Genomic DNA, 17,973 nt, shown 5'->3' with positions numbered 1-17,973 from the left:
CCTGCGCTCCACCTCCTGGCCCCTCCCCCTTTCCATTTTAAATACTTGGAAAGTGCAGCTCAGGACACAGGTCTGGAAAAAGACAGGCGACTCCGAGCATCAGCCCCAGCCAGGTGTCCCACATGGCACACAGGCTTTGCACCGGGCAGAGCAGGGTCTGGGAGCGGCTCCTCGCTCTGTAGGGCCCAAGGGCGCTAGGCAGGTGGGATACAGAGTTCCCTCCCCCAGCATCACTGCACGCTGGGTGTTTGCGGCGGGGCTGAGAGAGGTGGGACCAGAGCACAGCCCTGAAGATAGGAATGGGGCTCGGCCAAGGGCAGACTGCAGGGCGTTGAGCACAGGTGATGAGCTGACCCCGATGGCTGGACGAGGGCTGTGCTGGGAAGGGAAGGAGCCCCACTGCTCAGAGGGGCTGCAGTCAGTCTTAAAGGAGGTGGAAAGCCAGGAAGGAGTCAGACTAGATGCCGCAGGCATGAGGGCGTGATGAAGACTTCTGAGAGAGAAAATTCCGTAACTAGAATACTCCAACTTTTTAATGAAAGTAGCACAGCGTCTTGCACAACACAGATGTTTTGTCCAGTGTGTGTTGAGTTGGACTGAATGTTAGGACGCAGAGTTCTGCGTGTGCACTGGACTAGAGTGCCTGCCGACTCTGTCTCGGATGTGCTCTTTGCATCTGAACAAACTTTCCCTCTCAAGTCTCAGGTACTGCCAGGGAGGGAAATCGTTGGGCTAGACTGTCTTGGACCAGCTAGGTGGCTGCTCTGTGTGCCTGTCCCTGAGGCTGTCTGCCCCGGGGGCCAGGTCCTTGTCTGTCTGGCTCTCTGCACTGCCTCGCACAGTGTCTGGCACAAGATGAAGCCCTGTTCAGGCTGGCCTCCTGATCAGACCTACCTCCTAGGGGTCTGTAGACCCCAGACTGCCAGCCCTGCAGGTGAAAAGCCAGTAAATGGGGAGTGGGGAGTTAGGGGCAGCCCCCCCCCCCGCCACTGTCCCTAGAAATGCAGGCTGTGGGCGTTCGTCCCCAGACCGGGTCCTGTCGAGCTGGTGCCCTGCTTCCTTGCCCTCCTTAAGACTTGGGAAGCAAAGGGGATGTGTGTGGTGCAGTCCAGAAAAGTCCTCGGGGGGCATGGCGCCAGTGTTCCCCAGAACGTGGGACGCATTTGAAGAAATTCTGAGTGTCTCTCCAGCTGGAAGGGTAATTTGGGCCGTGCTGTCCTCCGAGCTGGCGTCCTTGGCAGCTTGTGAAGACCGGGTGGGGAGTTGGGATCCAAGGTCTTTCTGTTTTTCTATTTGGGAATAGGGGCTCTTGTTGATAGTTTCTCACTTGGTCCTGAATCATGTTCATTGTAACTAGAGTCATTTCATTCACATTTTTTTTCTTTCTTTTTATTGGTCTTTTTAGGGCCGCACCCACGGCATATGGAAGTTCCCAGGCTGGGGGTCGAATCGGAGCTGCAGCTGCCGGCCTACACCACAGCCACAGCAACACAGGATCTGAGCCGTGCCTGTGACTACACCACAGCTCAGGCAGGCAATGCTGGATCCTTAATCCACTGAGCAAGACCAGAGATCGAACTCATGTCCTTATGGATACTAGTCGGGTTCATTACCACTGAGCCACAATGGGAACTTCTTATTCACCTAGCATGTAGTAAGGACCTGCTATGTGCCACTGGGTTCAGTGGGGGGCAGGGTCTATCAGGGAAGCCAGTGGCGATCAATCCTCTGGGAGAGGACCCTCATTTCCCTTGAGGGCTGCCTGTGAACTGATGGTGTAGCTGAGGTGGGGAGAATGGCCGGGCCAGTGCAGGGGGTGAGGGCAGGCTCTGGGCGGAGGAAGTCGCGTGCACCAGGCGCAGGCCTGAGAGAGGACGGGGCTGGTGTGTTGGAGCGTCTGATGGGAGGCCTGTGGGGAGGAGGCAAGGGGAGATGTGGCCGCAGAGAGGGCTGACCCCGTCCCGGGGGCTCTGAATACATCCACAGAACTGAGATGGTGTCTACATAGGCTGGGGCGGGGGTGGGAGTCGGGGGAGAGGGAAAGACTCAAAATTAGGAGTTTAGAGGACCACTCTGGATGCTGCGTGGAGAATCCATGGGAGGGATGTGCGGATACAGGAGGCCAATGAGAAGCGTTGAGGAGGGAGCAGCAGCGCTCAGTGCGGGGAGCTCAGCAACTGGGGAGGAGGCGGGGCGGAGTGGAAGGAGGAGTCAGGGAAGTCTCGTGAGACTGTGTGGGAGCAGAGTGGGGCGGGGTGCTGCCTCCGAAGGAGACAATCAACTCTGGATCTTACGGGGTGGGGTGCCCAGAAGACTTGGGATCAATTCCCTTTGGGACCGAATGGACTTGAGGTGCCTGGGACACAGCCTCCTGGAGGAAGGCAGGGCCTGGGGGAGCCAGGGCTGCTGACCTGCTCCCCAGAGTCAGCCTCACAGAGGCGGTGGTTGAAGCCAGGGGCTCTGCTGAGTTTCCTGGAGCTAAGTCAGAAAAGAAGGGGTGTTTGGGAGTCATTGGTGGTGGACACTGACAAGGAGGATCCATTGAATTCAGAGGATGACCAGCGGGCATGTTCTGGAGCATCCAAATGCCAAGAAAAAGAGACTGGTCTTGCTGTGTGTGTGTGTGTGTGTGTGTGTCCGAATCATCTTCTGTTTTAAAAATGATGAGCTTTAAATAAACATTTACTGAATTCTGTGAAACAAAGAGATCAACTCAGCAGAGTGCGTTCAAGATTGTGGAAGGTGGCGGGGTTGAGAGCCTCAGGCAGGCCTGGCCATGGTCAGGGAGGAAGAGGCGCCGGGGTCACGGAGGAAGAGACAGGAAGTTCGTCTCCTTCTCACTGGAGGTGCCAAGCAGGGGGCAGAACGTGGCTGCCTCTAATGTGAGCAGCTGCCCTCCTCCTGCATGGCCCGCAGAGGTGGGAACATGTCCCCTGTCTCCTGGCCAGCATGGAAGCGAGGACCCGTGCTTGTCGGGCCTGATTCAGGAGCCCACGTCCTTCCCCCTGTGCCAGTGCACTAGGAAGCCGCAGTCCTGGCCTCTGTGGATGGGAGCCCGGGTCTCCCACAGGCACCACAGGCCTGGCTTAGACAGCACGAGGGTGGTTACACCCAAGTTGCCAAGTCACGGCATGTTGAAGGCTTTCCTCTTTCTGAAGGATCCAGCGAGGTGAGTGGCAACTGGGGGCTGCTGGACCAGGTGGCGGCTCTGACCTGGGTGCAGACCCACATCGGAGTGTTTGGCGGGGACCCTCGGCGCGTGGCCCTGGCAGCAGACCGTGGCGGAGCCGACGTGGCTGGTATCCACCTTCTAACCAGCAGGGCCACCAACTCCAGACTCTTCCGGAGAGCGGTGCTGATGGTGAGTCACACGTTCCGCCCTCAGTCTTGCTGAAGGTGGTCGTCCCTTGCCCCTGATGGCTTCATTTGCTTGGATGCCCTTTATCCTTTGTTGTGAGTGTGTGTTCTGCTCACAGCCATCTTTCCGTGCCTGTGAGCCAAGGTGCCGAGGGCTGCTTTCCACTCGAATCTGAAGTGCTAATCGTTCTCAATGGAGAAGTGTTCCTATTTCCTGGGAGTGTCTCACTAGGGTTTAATGGATGTGAAAGGAGTGCCAGGCAGCTGGATCAAAGTCGCAGAGTGAGGGCCAAAGCAACAAAGTTTGGCCACCCTTGTTGTTGACTGGTGAATGAGGGCAAAAAATAGAACTGAACACCCAGGATCCCACTGGATGGTCTGAAGTACCTGCTAGATGATGATGATGGTGGTGATGGTGATGGTGATGGTGAGGGTGATGATGGTGATGATAATGGTGATAGTGATGATGTTGATGGTGATGATGATGTTGATGGTGATGATGGTGGTGATGGTGATGATGGCAATGATGGTGGCGATGGTGGTGATGATGATAATGGTGGTGATGGTGATGATGGTGGTGATGGTGATGATGGTGGTGATGGTGATGATGGTGATGATGGTGGTGATGGTGATGATGGTGGTGATGGTGATGATGATGATGATGGTGGTGATGGTGATGGTGGTGGTGATGGTGATGATGGTGATGATAATGGTGATAGTGATGATGTTGATGGTGATGATGATGTTGATGGTGATGATGGTGGTGATGGTGATGATGGTGATGATGGCAATGATGGTGGCCATGGTGGTGATGATGATGATGGTGGTGATGATGGTGATGATGGTGGTGATGGTGATGATGATGATGATGGTGGTGATGGTGATGATGGTGATGATGGCAATGATGGTGGCCATGGTGGTGATGATGATGATAATGGTGGTGATGATGGTGATGATGGTGGTGATGATGTTGATGGTGATGATGGTGATGATGGTGATGATGGTGGCGATGGTGATGATGGTGGCGATGGTGGTGGTGATGGTGATTATGGTGGTGATGGTGATGATGGTGATAGTGGTGATGGTGGCGATGGTGATGATGGTGATGATGGTGGTGATGGTGATGATGGTGGTGATGGTGATGATGGTGGCGATGGTGGTGGTGATGGTGATTATGGTGGTGATGGTGATGATGGTGATGGTGATGATGGTGGCGATGGTGATGATGATGGTGATGGTGATGGTGGCGATGGTGATGATGATGGTGATGATGGTGGTGATGGTGATGGTGGCGATGGTGATGATGATGGTGATGATGGTGGTGATGGTGATGGTGGCGATGGTGATGATGATGGTGATGATGGTGGTGATGGTGATGGTGGCGATGGTGATGATGATGGTGACATGGTAACATTGGTAGGGATGGGATTATTATGATGGGGAAAATAACCTGTTGACCTGTATAAGCTGTATAATAACCTGTATAAGCTCTGATGGCCATTCTGACATTGATTAGCTTCTAATTTTACTGAAGATCCAACCAATGCCAGGTATTATGCTTATTGCTGGGCATGCGGTGCTAAATAATTCAACATGTCTTAGTTTTCAGGAAGCTTGTACTCTGCTGGAGTGAGACAGGGAAAACACTGAAAGTGGCTGTTTCATAGAGGGTCTTGGATGGCTCAAGGAGAAGCCTCCAGCCAAGCACAGGGTGGGGTGTGGGAGGGGGTGTCCCAGAATACCTCCTGGGAGGGGAATGAGCGAGCTGACCTGAGGGCTGCTTAGGATGTAACTGTGGCACCAAGGAAAGCTTGGCTCTTCTCTGCGATCTGCCCATGCTGGTGGACAGGGTTCAGTGGGCAGTGGTGTGGAGGCCAGGAGGCAGAGGGAGGCCATACCTCACTCGGGTTTTGTCCTGAGTCATGGGAGCTTTTGAAAACTTGTGTTAGTTTGCTAGTTTGGTTTCCCATTTTAGCCATTTTTAAGTGTACAGTTCACTGGCATTAAGTCCATTCACAGTGTTGTGTAACCATCAGCATTAATCATTGCTCACACTTTCTCATCATCCCGAACAGAAGAAACTCTGTACCTATCAGACAAAAAGTCCCCCCTCTCCTTTCCTCCCAGCCTCTGCCGGTCTTTGTTCTATTTTCTGTCTCTGTAAAGTTGCCCCTCTTAGGTAACTCAAAAGTAGCAAATCCTACAAGAACTGTCCTTTTATAACTTAGCATCCTGTCCTCAAGGTTCATCCACATTGTAGCCTGTATCAGAATTTCTTTCCTTTTGAAGGCTGAATAATATTCCATTCTATGTATACACCATGATTTGTTTATCCATTCATTTGCTGGTTGACATTTGGGTTGTTTCCACCTTTGGGCTACTGGAAATAATGCTACTGTGAACACTGGTGTGCCATGAAAGGGTTTGAAGCAGGTGGGAAACTTGCATAGGCTCCGTTTTAGGAAGTCTTCTGTTAGAGTGAGAGAGAGTGGAAGAGTGAATTTAAGAGGAGTGGCGGAGTTCCCCCTGTGGCTCAGCGGAAACAAATCTGACTAGCATCCATGAGGACACAGGTTCAATCCCTGGCTTTGCTCAGTGGGTTCAGGATCTGGTGTTGCCGTGAGCTGTGGTGTGGGTCGCAGACACGGCTTGGATCCCACATTGCTGTAGGCTGGTGGCTGCAGCTCAAATTTGATTCCTAGCCTGGGAACCTCCATATGCTGCAGATGTGGCTCTGAAAAGACGAAAGACAGCAATGACAAAAAAAAAAAAAAATAGAGGAATGGTGCTGGAGGAGAAAACAATGAGGAGACGATTAAGTGACACAGATCGAGGAAAGATGAGTGCCACTGAGGCCGGTGCCACTGAGGCCAGCGCCACAGACCTGCTAGCTATTCTGAGGCCTTCAGACCACACCCAGCTCTGTCCAGCCTTCCTGGGATCCAAATGCTTTATCATAAGGAGAGTAGGAGAAGTGTCAGTGTTTGGGCGCAACGATGCTAGATCCGCATTCCTGAAAGACAGCAGTGCCTCTGCCCCTTCGTCTTGCTCCTTCAGCGGCAAGAGCGCCCTAATGCTCCTTGAAGGGTCCATGCTCTATTCTGCCTCTTACAGGCAGTTTCCTCTGCATGGAATACTTTTGTCCCATCCTCCTCTTGGCTTGCGCTACTTGTATTTCAGGGACTCCTTCCAGACTGTTCAGCCCAGAGCCGACCCCCTTCCCATGGCTGATGCCATCTGTAAATCTCGTACAGCATTTCTCATGCTTCCCCATCAGCAACTAATTACTCCTGTTGCCATGTGAGTCTCTCCAGGCCAGAGGGGCCCGCTGTGCCTGGCTCTCCACAGAGCCCAGGGCACCCAGCGCTGCTGCCTTAGGGCTGATGCTCCACGATTAGCATCCTTGCAGTGAAGGAGCTGTGAAGGGGGTGGGGTGTGTCCAGGGGCCCACAGGCTGCGCCGTCTCCCTCCTTCCCACCTTTTTCTTGTGTTTCGTGTCCTTTGTTTCAGGTTTTTTTCAATCTCTCCCTCCGTAGTCCGTCCCCCTTAATGGCAGGAGGTCTGAGCGCAAACATCTTTCGATTCCTGGTGTTGAAAACACACCTCCCCACCTTTGAGTTGGTCCTGGGGGGAGGGGGTCCTCCAAACTCACCCTGAAATGAGGCCTTCTGTGGGACCCAGAAGACACCAAAAACACCTCCAAGAGGCCCAGAAGGCAGACTTTTCCTTTTGAAAATTCTGGAGAGTTTAGATGTTTGGGGAATTTCAAAAACTAATCTGTTTTGACAAATGGTAGTGTATTTAAAAATAAACCCTCCGTCTGTTTTAGTCATTTAGAGGCAGCTTTTACAACTGCTCCCCACAGTCTCTGGGATGCATGTGAAATTATTTGGAGCTGAGAGAACTAAAATACTTCAATACATTAGCAGTTCTTAAACATGCTGTCTACCCACAGCTGTTCGGGGGGATGAATGTGAGTCCGTGATATATTCTGAAATAAAATGTTCAGTCTTTCTGCAAATCTCGGGACCAGAACTGTTGAAATAGCCAACGAGGCACTCTCCTGTGATAATGAGTAACTTATATTTATTTGTTTAGCGTGTTTGGAGCTTTGAAACACTTTCAGGAGATTATCTCATAGACTCCTCATGTTGATTCGCCAGGGGTATTTATTTTGTTTCCAGTCTAGAGAAAAGAAAGCCAAGGCTCAGAGACCTTTAGTGACCTGCTAAAGAACACACAGCAAAGAACGGGTTGCATTAGGGGCTAAAACCTGGAGCCAAATCCTTCATTATTCCACTCTGTGAAGCTGCTTCTCCAGGAACCTGGGGCTTGGTGGGAGGCTGAGTGCACCAGAGAAAGAGCCCAGGTCTCGAATTAGAGACGCCTGTGTTAAGCTCCCAGCCTTGTCTTCTTTATGGATAAAATAGGCATGATTCATTCTATCTCCCAAGGGCTCAAGACTTCGTGATATAAGGTTTATCAAGTGTCCTGCACACCATGGAAACTCCAGAAACCGAGTCCCCCGACGTCCTGTGCCAAAGAAGGCAACGCCAAGCAAAAGCAGGTCCAGGGCATGTCACCTGCCCTGGGGGCCAGCCAGGTGGAAGAAGGACGAAGGGGTGCTTGTTGCAAACCTGAATTATGTGGTATTGACCCCCCCCACACACACTGGCCAGTTTTAAAAGCCAGAGAGGTCCTGTCCTCTGTGCTGTGATTCACAGGGCCCAGAAGAAGCTTCCATTGCTCTCCTGTGCCGTTGCCCCAATTCTGCATTCCTCAGAGCGAACTCCAGGCCTGATTAGTTGGTCTCCTGCTAAATTTTCCTCTCCTTCCCTGCTCTATTCCCACGTGACCCCAGCTATGCCATCATTCCTAGAAAAGGCTATGCCTTCCTCTAGATCTTTCCACGATGTCCTGTGGTCAGCACATCCTGTTTCCCACCTGGAAAATCACTCCATCCTTCAGGACTCAGCCGAATGGGGCCTCTGAGCCTTTCTCCATCTCTTAAAACAGAAAGGATCTCACCCTGGTGAAGAGAGTTCCATGCAGTGATTTTCAGGAATTTGGCCTTGTTTTACGTGCTTGTTGGTTTTTTGAACATATCTCATTCCATTTCTTCTGTGGCCAGTGCTGGATTGGGTATGTGACTTACTCTTCAAGTGTTGCCTTAGCTTAGTAACACTTAGCTCAGCTCCTGGTTCAAAGCGGGCATCTGAGACCAAGCTGAGTTCCATCAAACCAGCGGGGGGTGGTGGTGGGGGATGGTGATTTGGGTCCAGAGCACAGCCCCCTGTTTTCACTCAAACCCCCTAATGTGAGCACTCATCCCTCTGCTTCCCTTCATAGAAACTGGCCTGGCTATTCACGGGCTTTGATGCTTCCAGCTAGATTTTAGAAGAAGTCCACTGACTTTTAAAAATATTCCTGATGGGAATTTGATCGTAGTGTCATGTAATTTTTCAGATCTTTTCAGAAAAAGCATCTATGTGTTTAGGTCGTTAAATCTCATCTCCACGAATCCAATGACCATCACAACCAGGAACCTGGGATTTTTGCCTCCTTACGTCTTTTCATAGAGTCTCGAACTTTCCTCCATGAAAGTTTTGCAAAGTTGTTTTGAGGCAAGACCTTACGCGAATGGTCTGGTAGTTTCAATTTTACTTTCCAGTTGATAAAATTCTGGTGTAGGAGGAATAAGGTGGTTTCGAATTTGCTGTGTGTTCTTACCTCCGGTAATACTGTTGGTTCTAACTCTTGGTTCCATTGGATCTGCTCTGACGTTATTATCTGCAAACCCTGGCAGCTTTATTCCTATACCCCCTTTTTTTTTTTCTTTCACAAAATTTTTCAAAATAATTCAGTGAATTTTATTATATTTATAGTTGTACAACCATCATCACAATTTATTTCTGTATACCCTGGAGCAAGAGCTCAGCTGCTCTAACAAGGAGACCTGTTATGAAAGCAGCTTAATAAACAAATAAGTTTCTTGGAGTTCTCGTCGTGGCTCAGTGGAAACAAATCTGACTAGTAACCATGAGGACACAGGTTTGATTCCTGGTTTTGCCCAGTGGGTTAAGGATCTGGTGCTGCCATGAGCTGTGGTGTAGGTTGTAGATGCTGGCTTGGATCTGGTGTGGCTGTGGCTGTGGCATAGGCCGGCAGCTGCAGCTCCAATTGGACCCCTAGCCTGGGACCTCTGTATGCCCCTAGCCTGGGAACCTCTGTATGCCTAGCCTGGGAACCTCTGGGAAAAAAAGGTTTCTTTTTTTTCTCTTTCTCATAATAAAAATGAGGAATCCAGGTATCTTGTGATCTCTCGGAGGCCAGATTCCTTCTGGGGGTTCCTCTGTCATCTCAGAGCCTTGCTTTCAACTGCAGGGCTGAGTCTGGGCTGCTGGGGACTCCAGGCGGTGGGGAGGGGGCAGGAGGTAAGGAGGGCCACCTTGCTGACCTAGGAAAGGAAGGACACATATTCCCCCACAAGGTTCTCCTCTGGTTTTCACTGCAATGGCCTCGGCACCAAGATGGTGTCTGGGATTTAACAGGTGTCCAAAAACATATCTGTAGGAAGACATTCTTAGAACAGCAAATAGAATCACATTCTTAGAACAGCAAATTTAACAGGTGTCCAAAAACATATCTGTAGGGAGACATTCTTAGAACAGCAAATAGAATCACTCACAGGAGTGTCCAGGTGAGACAGAACTTTCCTAACAGTCGCTCACAAGCTGTTCTCTCCCTCGGTCCCGGACATCCCCCTGCACGTTGGGTGAGACCCCCCTTAAAAGTCATACAACCCTGTGTTCTCCCGGCTGTGCCCCAGGGAGAAGCCAAGCTGCTAACCAGTGAGGCTCCCCTCTCTCCAGTTGCAAGTTTATTTGAAAATCCAAACCCACAGAGTTTTGGAATGAGCCAGAGGCCCACCACACCCAGGAAGCTCTCCTCACGTTCCAAGAATTAAATATTTATTAGGTTTATCTTAATCAAGAATAAATACATGATTTAGCAACGTGTAATGCTTCCCACTTAGGAATCCCCCCCTCATGCTCCCAAACGTTCCAGTGACGTCAGCCACCACGGAAAGCAACCCAGAGGACACTGCACAAACACCTGGAGTGTGCGAGGTCCTGCTGCGTGTGGGGACGTCGGCGTCCGGGTTACATTCATTTCCCATACACTGGCCGGCCCCTTAGAAACAGCCCTCGGGGAGTGTCGAGGAAACCACAAATGTCGTTCAGATAAACACCCTGGAATCTGATAACACAGAAAAGCATGTAAATGCATGTGATCTCAGCTGGCCAGAAGGCACGTGCTGAGCAGACCGGCTTTTCTAAGGGCAGCACCCCTCCTCCCCGGATGCCTTTTGCAGCGGGGAACACGGGTCACGATGCCTCTGCAGCCCTTTCCTAACGGCATCCGGAGAGAAACGCTTCTCCTTCTCTAGAAGTTGGCTGTTTTTTCTGTCCTCGCTTAAAAATTATGTTTGACAGAATTAAGCCATTCTGATGTCCATCTTTTCTGGAGCTCAGCATTTTTATTTATGTGGATGCCAGACTCTTCTTAGAATAAGATACTGGATGGATGATTTCTTTAGAACTGATCAATTTCCCTTTTTTTTTTTTCCCCAAAAAGTCCAGCCATTCTCCCTTATTCAGTCCAGCCAACCCTTCCACTGTCTAAAGATGCAGCTGAAACATGAGCTCCTGGGTCCCTTGTACCCAACCCCAGTCCCACACAAAGCCGTGAGCTGGGTCCTCCTTTGCACCCCTCTTTCACAATGTTTGTTTACACACTTGTCTCCCTGTTTATGCTGCTAGGGCCTGTGTGCATGTATAGTGACACCATATATTTTATATAAATATATATATACACACTTTTTTTAAACTTGACACCTTATATAGGGCTTAACATAGCTCCTCTTCTGGCAATCATGAGTGCAGAACTGATGCACTAATACAGACAAGAGCCTCAGCCTCCTAGAGAAGCCTTCTCTGTGCTGTGAAGCCATGGTTGGGGACGTCATGAAGTATCACGCAGTTTCGGGACCCCCACCTCCACCCCCTGTGCTTTCCCACCAGCAGCCACCCTGTCTCCCATTTGTCTTGGCCTCGGCAGAAGTAAGGAGGCCCTCTGCCTTCTGCACACATGGCTTTGGAACGAGACCGCAGAGGGACCTCCTGATTCGGGGCTGGTAAGGAAGGTTAGCGTTTAGTGTCACTGAGCGCCCTTAAAAGGAGAGGAGCTGCGACGTAGAGGTCTCTGTATGGACGGACACTTAAGAAAGTTCAGTGCAGGGGGTCAGTCTGCAAACCCAGACCTGCTTCTGGCCCATCTTCGTCTCAGGCTTTTCTCATTCAGCTGTTCTCTGCAATGACCTCAGAGGGCACCCATCCGGGCGCTGCCGAGTGGTCCTCTGAGTCCCGTGGGAGAGCGCTGGTCCCTCCCACCTACACGGCAAGCACGCATGCGCGCCGGGCTCTCCCACCCGCCTCGCCAGGAGGCCGGGAGTCAACATTTTGCAACGTGCCAATGAGGGGTTTCCCTTTGTCATGAGGCAGATGGAGAAGGCGCAAGTTCAATTCTCCATGTGGCTTCTCTTGGCTCTTGGAAGAGGTGAGGCTTCCCAGGGACCAGGAAAGCGTGCAAGATCCCAGGTGACAGTTCAAACCTCTGTTATTTTGGGCAAACGCCGCAGTGTCTGTTCTTGGGCTAGTCTTCAAAGTATGGTGGTGACGAGAAGAAAGAGCTCTTCCTTTTGCTCCCGCTGTACATCAGAGAGAGGCTTTTCTTCTTCCGATCGAAGGAGGTGTTGTCCTCGCCGGTCAGGGACAGGTAGGAGGCAATGCTTTCCCGGAGGCCGTAGCTGAAAAGGGACTCATCCACGCCCAGTGGGCTTCCTGCCCCCTCGGGGTCCTCCCGGAGCCTTCCAGTGGGAAGAAAGTGGGCAGAGAAAGGGGCAAAGAAGAGCGATGGGAGGGATGGAGGACAAGAGAACGAGAGAAGGAAGAAAAACAAGTGCCTGGTTAATAGTTATCTAACTTGTAATTCTGCTTCTTGCACTTGTGGCTGTGTGATCTTGGAGACATGACTTAGCCTCTCTGAACCACCATTTCCTGGGATGACTAAAGTTTCCAATTATAGATATTAATGAATTTTTTTATGATATTTACAAGGAGGAGCTGGTTTATTCATTTCCCAGTCAATTCTGATCCTTGAGTTTCTTTGAATTTGCCAATGGGATGTCTGAATCAGTGTTTAATTAATAAGATAACTCATCCATTCCCAACTACAGATACCTCTTAAAATGCAAAAGCTGACTATCAAATAAGCAGAACAAATAAGAGACTATTTATTTTTCCCCTTAAAAAATTAAAGTCACCTTAGGATTTTGCTGGTGTGTCTAAACTTCATGAGTGAGTTTAAATTAATAGTGAATTTATATAGGATTTCTCTGTGTGTTACCCTCTAGGATACTAGCAGTTAGAAAAAGCAAGATGGTTCCCTTTCAGCTGAACTGTCCTGCTAACACCGAATGGGGGCTCACTAAATGTTTGCAGAACTTGGGGTTGGGGGGAGCGACGCCATGGCGGGGCTTGCTGGGGCCATGCCACCCAGTCCATGGGGCCGGAGGTAGGGTCTGCCTCCCAGGGGACAGCGGGATTCCTGGGTGTGCACCTGCTCAGAGGGTTCAGCGGGCTGGTCGTAACCGGCCGTGGCCTGATATGTGGGGCTCACATTGCTGGTTTGGGGCTTACGCGTTCATGGAGGACACACACACACACACACACACACACACACACCTGGATGCCCTCTTCCAGTCGAAGGTCTTCTGGCGCAAGGTGACGGGCGAGTCGGGGGCCCTTTCTGCCGGGGTGGCCGTGGTCTGAGTGAGGCAGGGTGTGGTCAGGACACAGCAGAGGCCGTCAGCCACCTCTGAGGAGACAAGCAGAGAACCGGTCAGCGACTCTGGGGCGGCCCAGCAGTGATGGATAAGGGGCCCTGGTCATTGGCAAGGGGAGACAGAGGCCAAGGTTTGAAAGGGATGTGGCACAGCAGACAGCCACGTGCCTAGCTGTTGAAGAAATACTAACGTGCCGCAGATAAACAGTGCACTCAGTCTGACACAGGTGGAGAGTCGAGTTTAGGATCCAGAATCCACCGAACTTGGGTTTGAGTTTCCACTCTGCCCTCACAGTGAATCACCTTGACCCTCTCTGAGCCAGTTTCTCGGCCGCAAAATGAGTGGACTGAGCTAACGGTTGAGAAAAGCGGCGGGGGGGGGGGCACCAGAGGCCCCGAGCACAGAGGTTTCACACCAAGACCCAGGGCCTTCAGCTTGGGGGTAAGCCCCCCATGTCCCCAGGGCGTGGGGGGGGGGGCTATTCACTGCAGCTTCACCCACAGCACACAGAGCAGGGCTGAAACAGCACAGGTGGGGCCCATGTCTCTGTAGGAAGAAAGGGAGATACAGAAAAAGTCAGGAAGGAAGGGAGAGAGGAGGGAGGGTAGGAGAGAAACGGAGAGAGAAAGGGGGGGAAGGAGGTGGGGAGGGAGGAAGAAGAGAACAAAAAGGAGAAGAGAGAAAAAAAGGAGAAGAGGTAAAAGGCAAGAGTGAGAAAAATAGAGGAAGAAATGAAGAATCATCTCTCCTCTCTACTCAGAAACTCGAGCACAAAGGGAGTGAAAATTAAATCAGCCCTTTCTTTTTATCCTCTGCCAGTGGACATCTCTGAGCTGCCCAGCTCCCTCATCTTTCAGGGCCTGTAAGGTAGAGCCTCCCTCTCTTCCGAGCCTTCCCCTAGCCCGTGTCATCTGCTCTACTCAGATGTCCTTATCCACGGAGGAGATGCTACGTGGCCCTCTTGGGTGAAGAGCCCCCTGCTTCTCAGGTCCTGGGGGAGGTGAGGCAGCCGAGGATGTGAGCTGCTGCTGGTCCCTGGCAGGATGCAGCCACCCCGGCCCCACAGCCCATCCATCACCCCTCCGGCGGGCGCTGCCTCCCATCTCAGTGGTGGAGCTCTTGGGGTGTCCTTGCCAAAGAACAGAAGGAAACTCTAGCTGAAGAAGCAGGCCTGGGCTTTCCGAGGGCGGCGGTCAATAACGCTTTGTCTAGCGGCGACTTTCGCCAAGGACTCAAATGTCCACCCACGCTGGCCCACGCGGAGAGACGGGAGATTGGACCCCGAGGTTACAGGGATCTTAATTGGATGCGGAGCTGAAATAATTACCTGTCATGGGCTGGAAATTGAAATGACCTCCAGGCTGGGAGGTGAAGGAGACCCAGTCAAACAGAAAGACCACAGAAATCAGAGGCAGCAGCGGGCGGTTCCTTAGGGGGGTTAGTTCTGAGGATGAGAAACGCGTTTTGGCAAGGAAGAGGTCGAACGCCCGAGCCCGTGCTGAGTGAGCCTGGCACGCTCCAGCTCGGGGAGACCGCAGCAGCTCTGGCGGTCCGTCCTGTCACGCCCAGTGGGGGATGAAGAAATCAAGGACCCTGAGGTCAAGTCACCTGCTCAAGGTCACAACTAATTCACAGGCGTGATTCCTTTTGGTCCTAACAACAGTCCAATGAGAGGCATTTGAATCCCCATTTTACAGATGAAGTAACTGAGACTCCAAGATGGTAAATAATTTGCCCAAGGGCACCAGGATAGTAAATATCAGTAATTTGTAAAACACAGGTGCCTTTTCCCACTGCTTAGTTTTTGACTTAGTTTTTGACTCTGCCTTTCGGAAGAATCTGGTCCGAGGGAAATTGGACGCGATGTTCCCTCCCTGGGGGTCCCGAAGGCTCTGGAAGCTTTTCAGGTCTCCAAGCCCTTTTCGGTCACTCACAGAGGTGACTGCTGACTGCAATCCCCCCGTGCCGATGCAACAGCTTAGGGGTACGTTTTTGGAAGGCGCTGCTTCTGCACTGGCTTGAGATCCTGGGGTATCCTCGGCCCGGAAGCCTTGTGGACCTCCCAGTCCGTAAACATCTTTGCTGGGGCAGCATCCTTTTCGTGTTTGCTTTTGTCTATGCAAAACTTATGGTCACCACACCTCTCAGATGATTCTTATTAAAAGCCAAATACCACAACCAGGTTTTTACTCATGATCAGTAAAAGCTGACTGTTTCCAGGACTCCCTTCCTCTTTCATTTTTAGCTATGCTGCTAGGTGTTGGGGTATCACAGGAGTGATGTTTGTTATCATTTATTTTGCATCCGCCATGCCAGGCTGTGACGGACGCGTTACGTGAACCATCATATTCAGTAGTCGGCCACCGGTGGGGAGGCGCTTCTCAGCCGCCTCCCATGAACGGGGAGCTGAGGCTCCAAGAGATAGAGGTCTTTGGCCAAGGTCACAGACTCCGGACCCCGCCTTGGGCCTGGGTCTGCCGAGCGGCCATTCCTCTTTCAAAGCATGCACTTCTCAAGGGTCAAGTGTGACAACCAGCCGGTGGACTCCATCTTTCACCTTAAATTGCCCTTCAGGAACCCGTATCCTAAAGAGCCCAGTGTGGAGGCAGCCATCCCGGATCCAGGAGGGGAGATGCTTATGAAGTGAAAGCAACCTCTGGCTTTTTCGGACCCCCTGCCCACATTCATGCACCTGGCAAGGTCAGCCCCCTCCGAGCTGTAGCTCAGTGAACCCCCTCAACAGCTGCTGCGTAGAAACACTTAGCATCTGGGATACACGGGGAAGAAGATGGGCACTTGCCCAGAAGAGCTGGGATACGAACACAAGAAGCTTCCGGAGCCAACTTTTAGAAAAGGAAGCCCCTTTTTTCCATCGGGTAAAACACAAACTCCCGACCAGCCATTCAGGCCTTTCACAGTCTCGCTCAAAGGTCCTCTTCTGGGAGTTCCTATTGTGGCTCAGCGGTAATGAACCTGGCTAGGATCTATGAGGACTTGGGTTTGATCCCTGGCCCCGCTCAGTGGATTAAGGATCTGGTGTTGCTGTGGCTGCGGTGTAGGCCGGCGGCTGCAGCACCAACTCGACCCCGAGCCCTTGAGCTTCCACACGCCAGATCCTCTTCTGAGTCTGAGCTCTGCACCAACACACCCTGCTCCCACCCCCTTGGATCAGCGTGGAGCAAGCATCTGGAGCTCTCTCCTGGCCCAGGAAGGACGTAGGGATGCATGAAGTAAAACCCCCGGTGTCTCAGAGCTTGTCGGGAAACACGGACTACTGCACAGTTAACTAGGTCACCGGGCAGAATGCCAGTGCCTGGCGTGCCAGGGAGCAGAGGAAACGGGCTTAAGGGCTTCATCAAGAAGGTGGCTACCTGCTGGTCTTGAAAGTTGACAAGGATTTTGACCCCCAGAAAAGGGGAAATGAGCGGCATTTCGGAACAAAGCCGCAGAGGCCCAAATGCATGCTCACTTAAGGAGGTGCGCTCCGTCTGTGGTTGTGAATATCGGGACATCCCACTCCGGTTCGCTTCCGGGTGGGGAGAGGGTGAAGCTGAGGTTAGTTGTGTTTTACTTTCTCGGGCAGCTTCACTGGCAGCCTGTCTTAGCCTGAAATGTGCAGCCCGAAGTGATAAGAAAAGAGGGAATGGAGAAGGCAGGGTGGGCAAGAGAGCCGAGTCACCGGGTGTATCTTGGGGACCATGTGCAGCAGAGACCGAGGGGACAGTTAGCAGAGAGGGGCATCGTGGACCTGTCCCGACGGGGTGCTTCTTACCCGAATAGTGGTTCACCAGGTCCTCCAGGCACTGGAAGGTGAGCCTCGGGGAGATGTAGTACCAGTTGTTTGGCAGACGGAAGATGCGGTAATGCTTCACCTGCCGGTGCTTCACCGAGAGCGAGTAAAACCCTGCAGGAAGCGGAGGACCAGTCAGTGGCATTCCACATGTCCCCCCCGCCCCGGGGGGGCCACCAGCTCAGGGGCCGCCACCATGGAGGCAGCGCGATCCCCTCGGCCTCGCCATGCAGCAGTGATATGCGTCCTTGTGGTTTGAGCAGTGGCTGCTTGAACCCTATCTGCTTGACCGTAGCTCCCTCTTCAGGGCCCCCACAAGCAAGAGAATGTTCATTTTGCAGCCCTGCATCTGCATTAACCAGATGGCGGTGCAGCTTTTCAAAGTTTGAGTTGCCATCTGGAGGGCTCCCACATTCCTGGTGGGTCCTTAGACCAAATGAAGTGGCCGGAGTTGGCTGGCACCTAGTGTATCCCAGATCTGGGGTCGGTCACCTTGAGCCTTTCCTGAGCACACGTCCTCAGACACCTGGGCTGTCACTGTCCTTCCCAATCCCCCTTCCCAGTCACTTCCTCCCTCTGCCTTATGCTTGATTTTCTCAGCAATTCGGAAATCACGGCAGTGAGACACTTTCCTGAGTGTTCCCAAGCACACAAATGTGTCCTTTCTCCTTGGAGGGTGATGACCCACGACGGGCTCATCAGAGTAGATCTTCCAGTGAGTGGCTGCACCGCTCTGAGCCTCATTTCTCCGAATGGCAAGTGAGAGGCTTGGATGTAGGTCATGTTTAAGCGCTGCCCGCCCCCCCCCCGCCCTGCCGCTTTTGGGATTCCACTTCTTGGGGTTCTAGCAAAGCAGCACGAGAGGAAGGACACTTGCTATGTGAGTTGGGGCTGAGCTATTTCTAAGCAGCATCCCTGT

General features: G+C 52.0%; 2 protein-coding genes across 6 annotated transcripts in view; one reads left to right on the top strand and one right to left on the bottom strand.

Annotated features, from left to right (window-relative positions):
- TG (thyroglobulin) overlaps nucleotides 1-17,973 on the top strand; it is a 224,041-nt gene that overhangs the window by 124,733 nt on the left and 81,335 nt on the right. For both annotated transcript variants that reach the window (NM_001168418.1, XM_021088574.1), the window contains 1 exon segment: nucleotides 3,159-3,361. In NM_001168418.1, coding sequence (NP_001161890.1) covers nucleotides 3,159-3,361 — 203 coding nt within the window.
- SLA (Src like adaptor) overlaps nucleotides 10,307-17,973 on the bottom strand; it is an 80,568-nt gene continuing 72,901 nt past the window's right edge. For 3 of the 4 annotated variants that reach the window (XR_002343070.1, XR_002343069.1, XR_002343071.1), the window contains 2 exons: nucleotides 13,164-17,168; nucleotides 10,307-12,286 (listed from right to left, as the gene is read on the bottom strand). Coding sequence is in view for 1 of the 4 variants with exons in the window: in XM_013996470.2 (XP_013851924.1) it covers nucleotides 12,073-12,286; nucleotides 13,164-13,296; nucleotides 17,037-17,168 (479 nt within the window). In the remaining 3 variants the exon portion in view is untranslated. The remainder of the gene's footprint in view (nucleotides 12,287-13,163; nucleotides 17,169-17,973) is intronic. The other variant, XM_013996470.2, reaches the window with a different exon arrangement.

Source organism: Sus scrofa, chromosome 4 (assembly GCF_000003025.6).
Source record: "Sus scrofa isolate TJ Tabasco breed Duroc chromosome 4, Sscrofa11.1, whole genome shotgun sequence".
In the NCBI taxonomy this organism is placed as follows: Eukaryota; Metazoa; Chordata; class Mammalia; order Artiodactyla; family Suidae; genus Sus; species Sus scrofa.
Note: the sequence above shows the minus strand (reverse complement) of the source record. Positions and strands in the feature narration are given on the sequence as shown.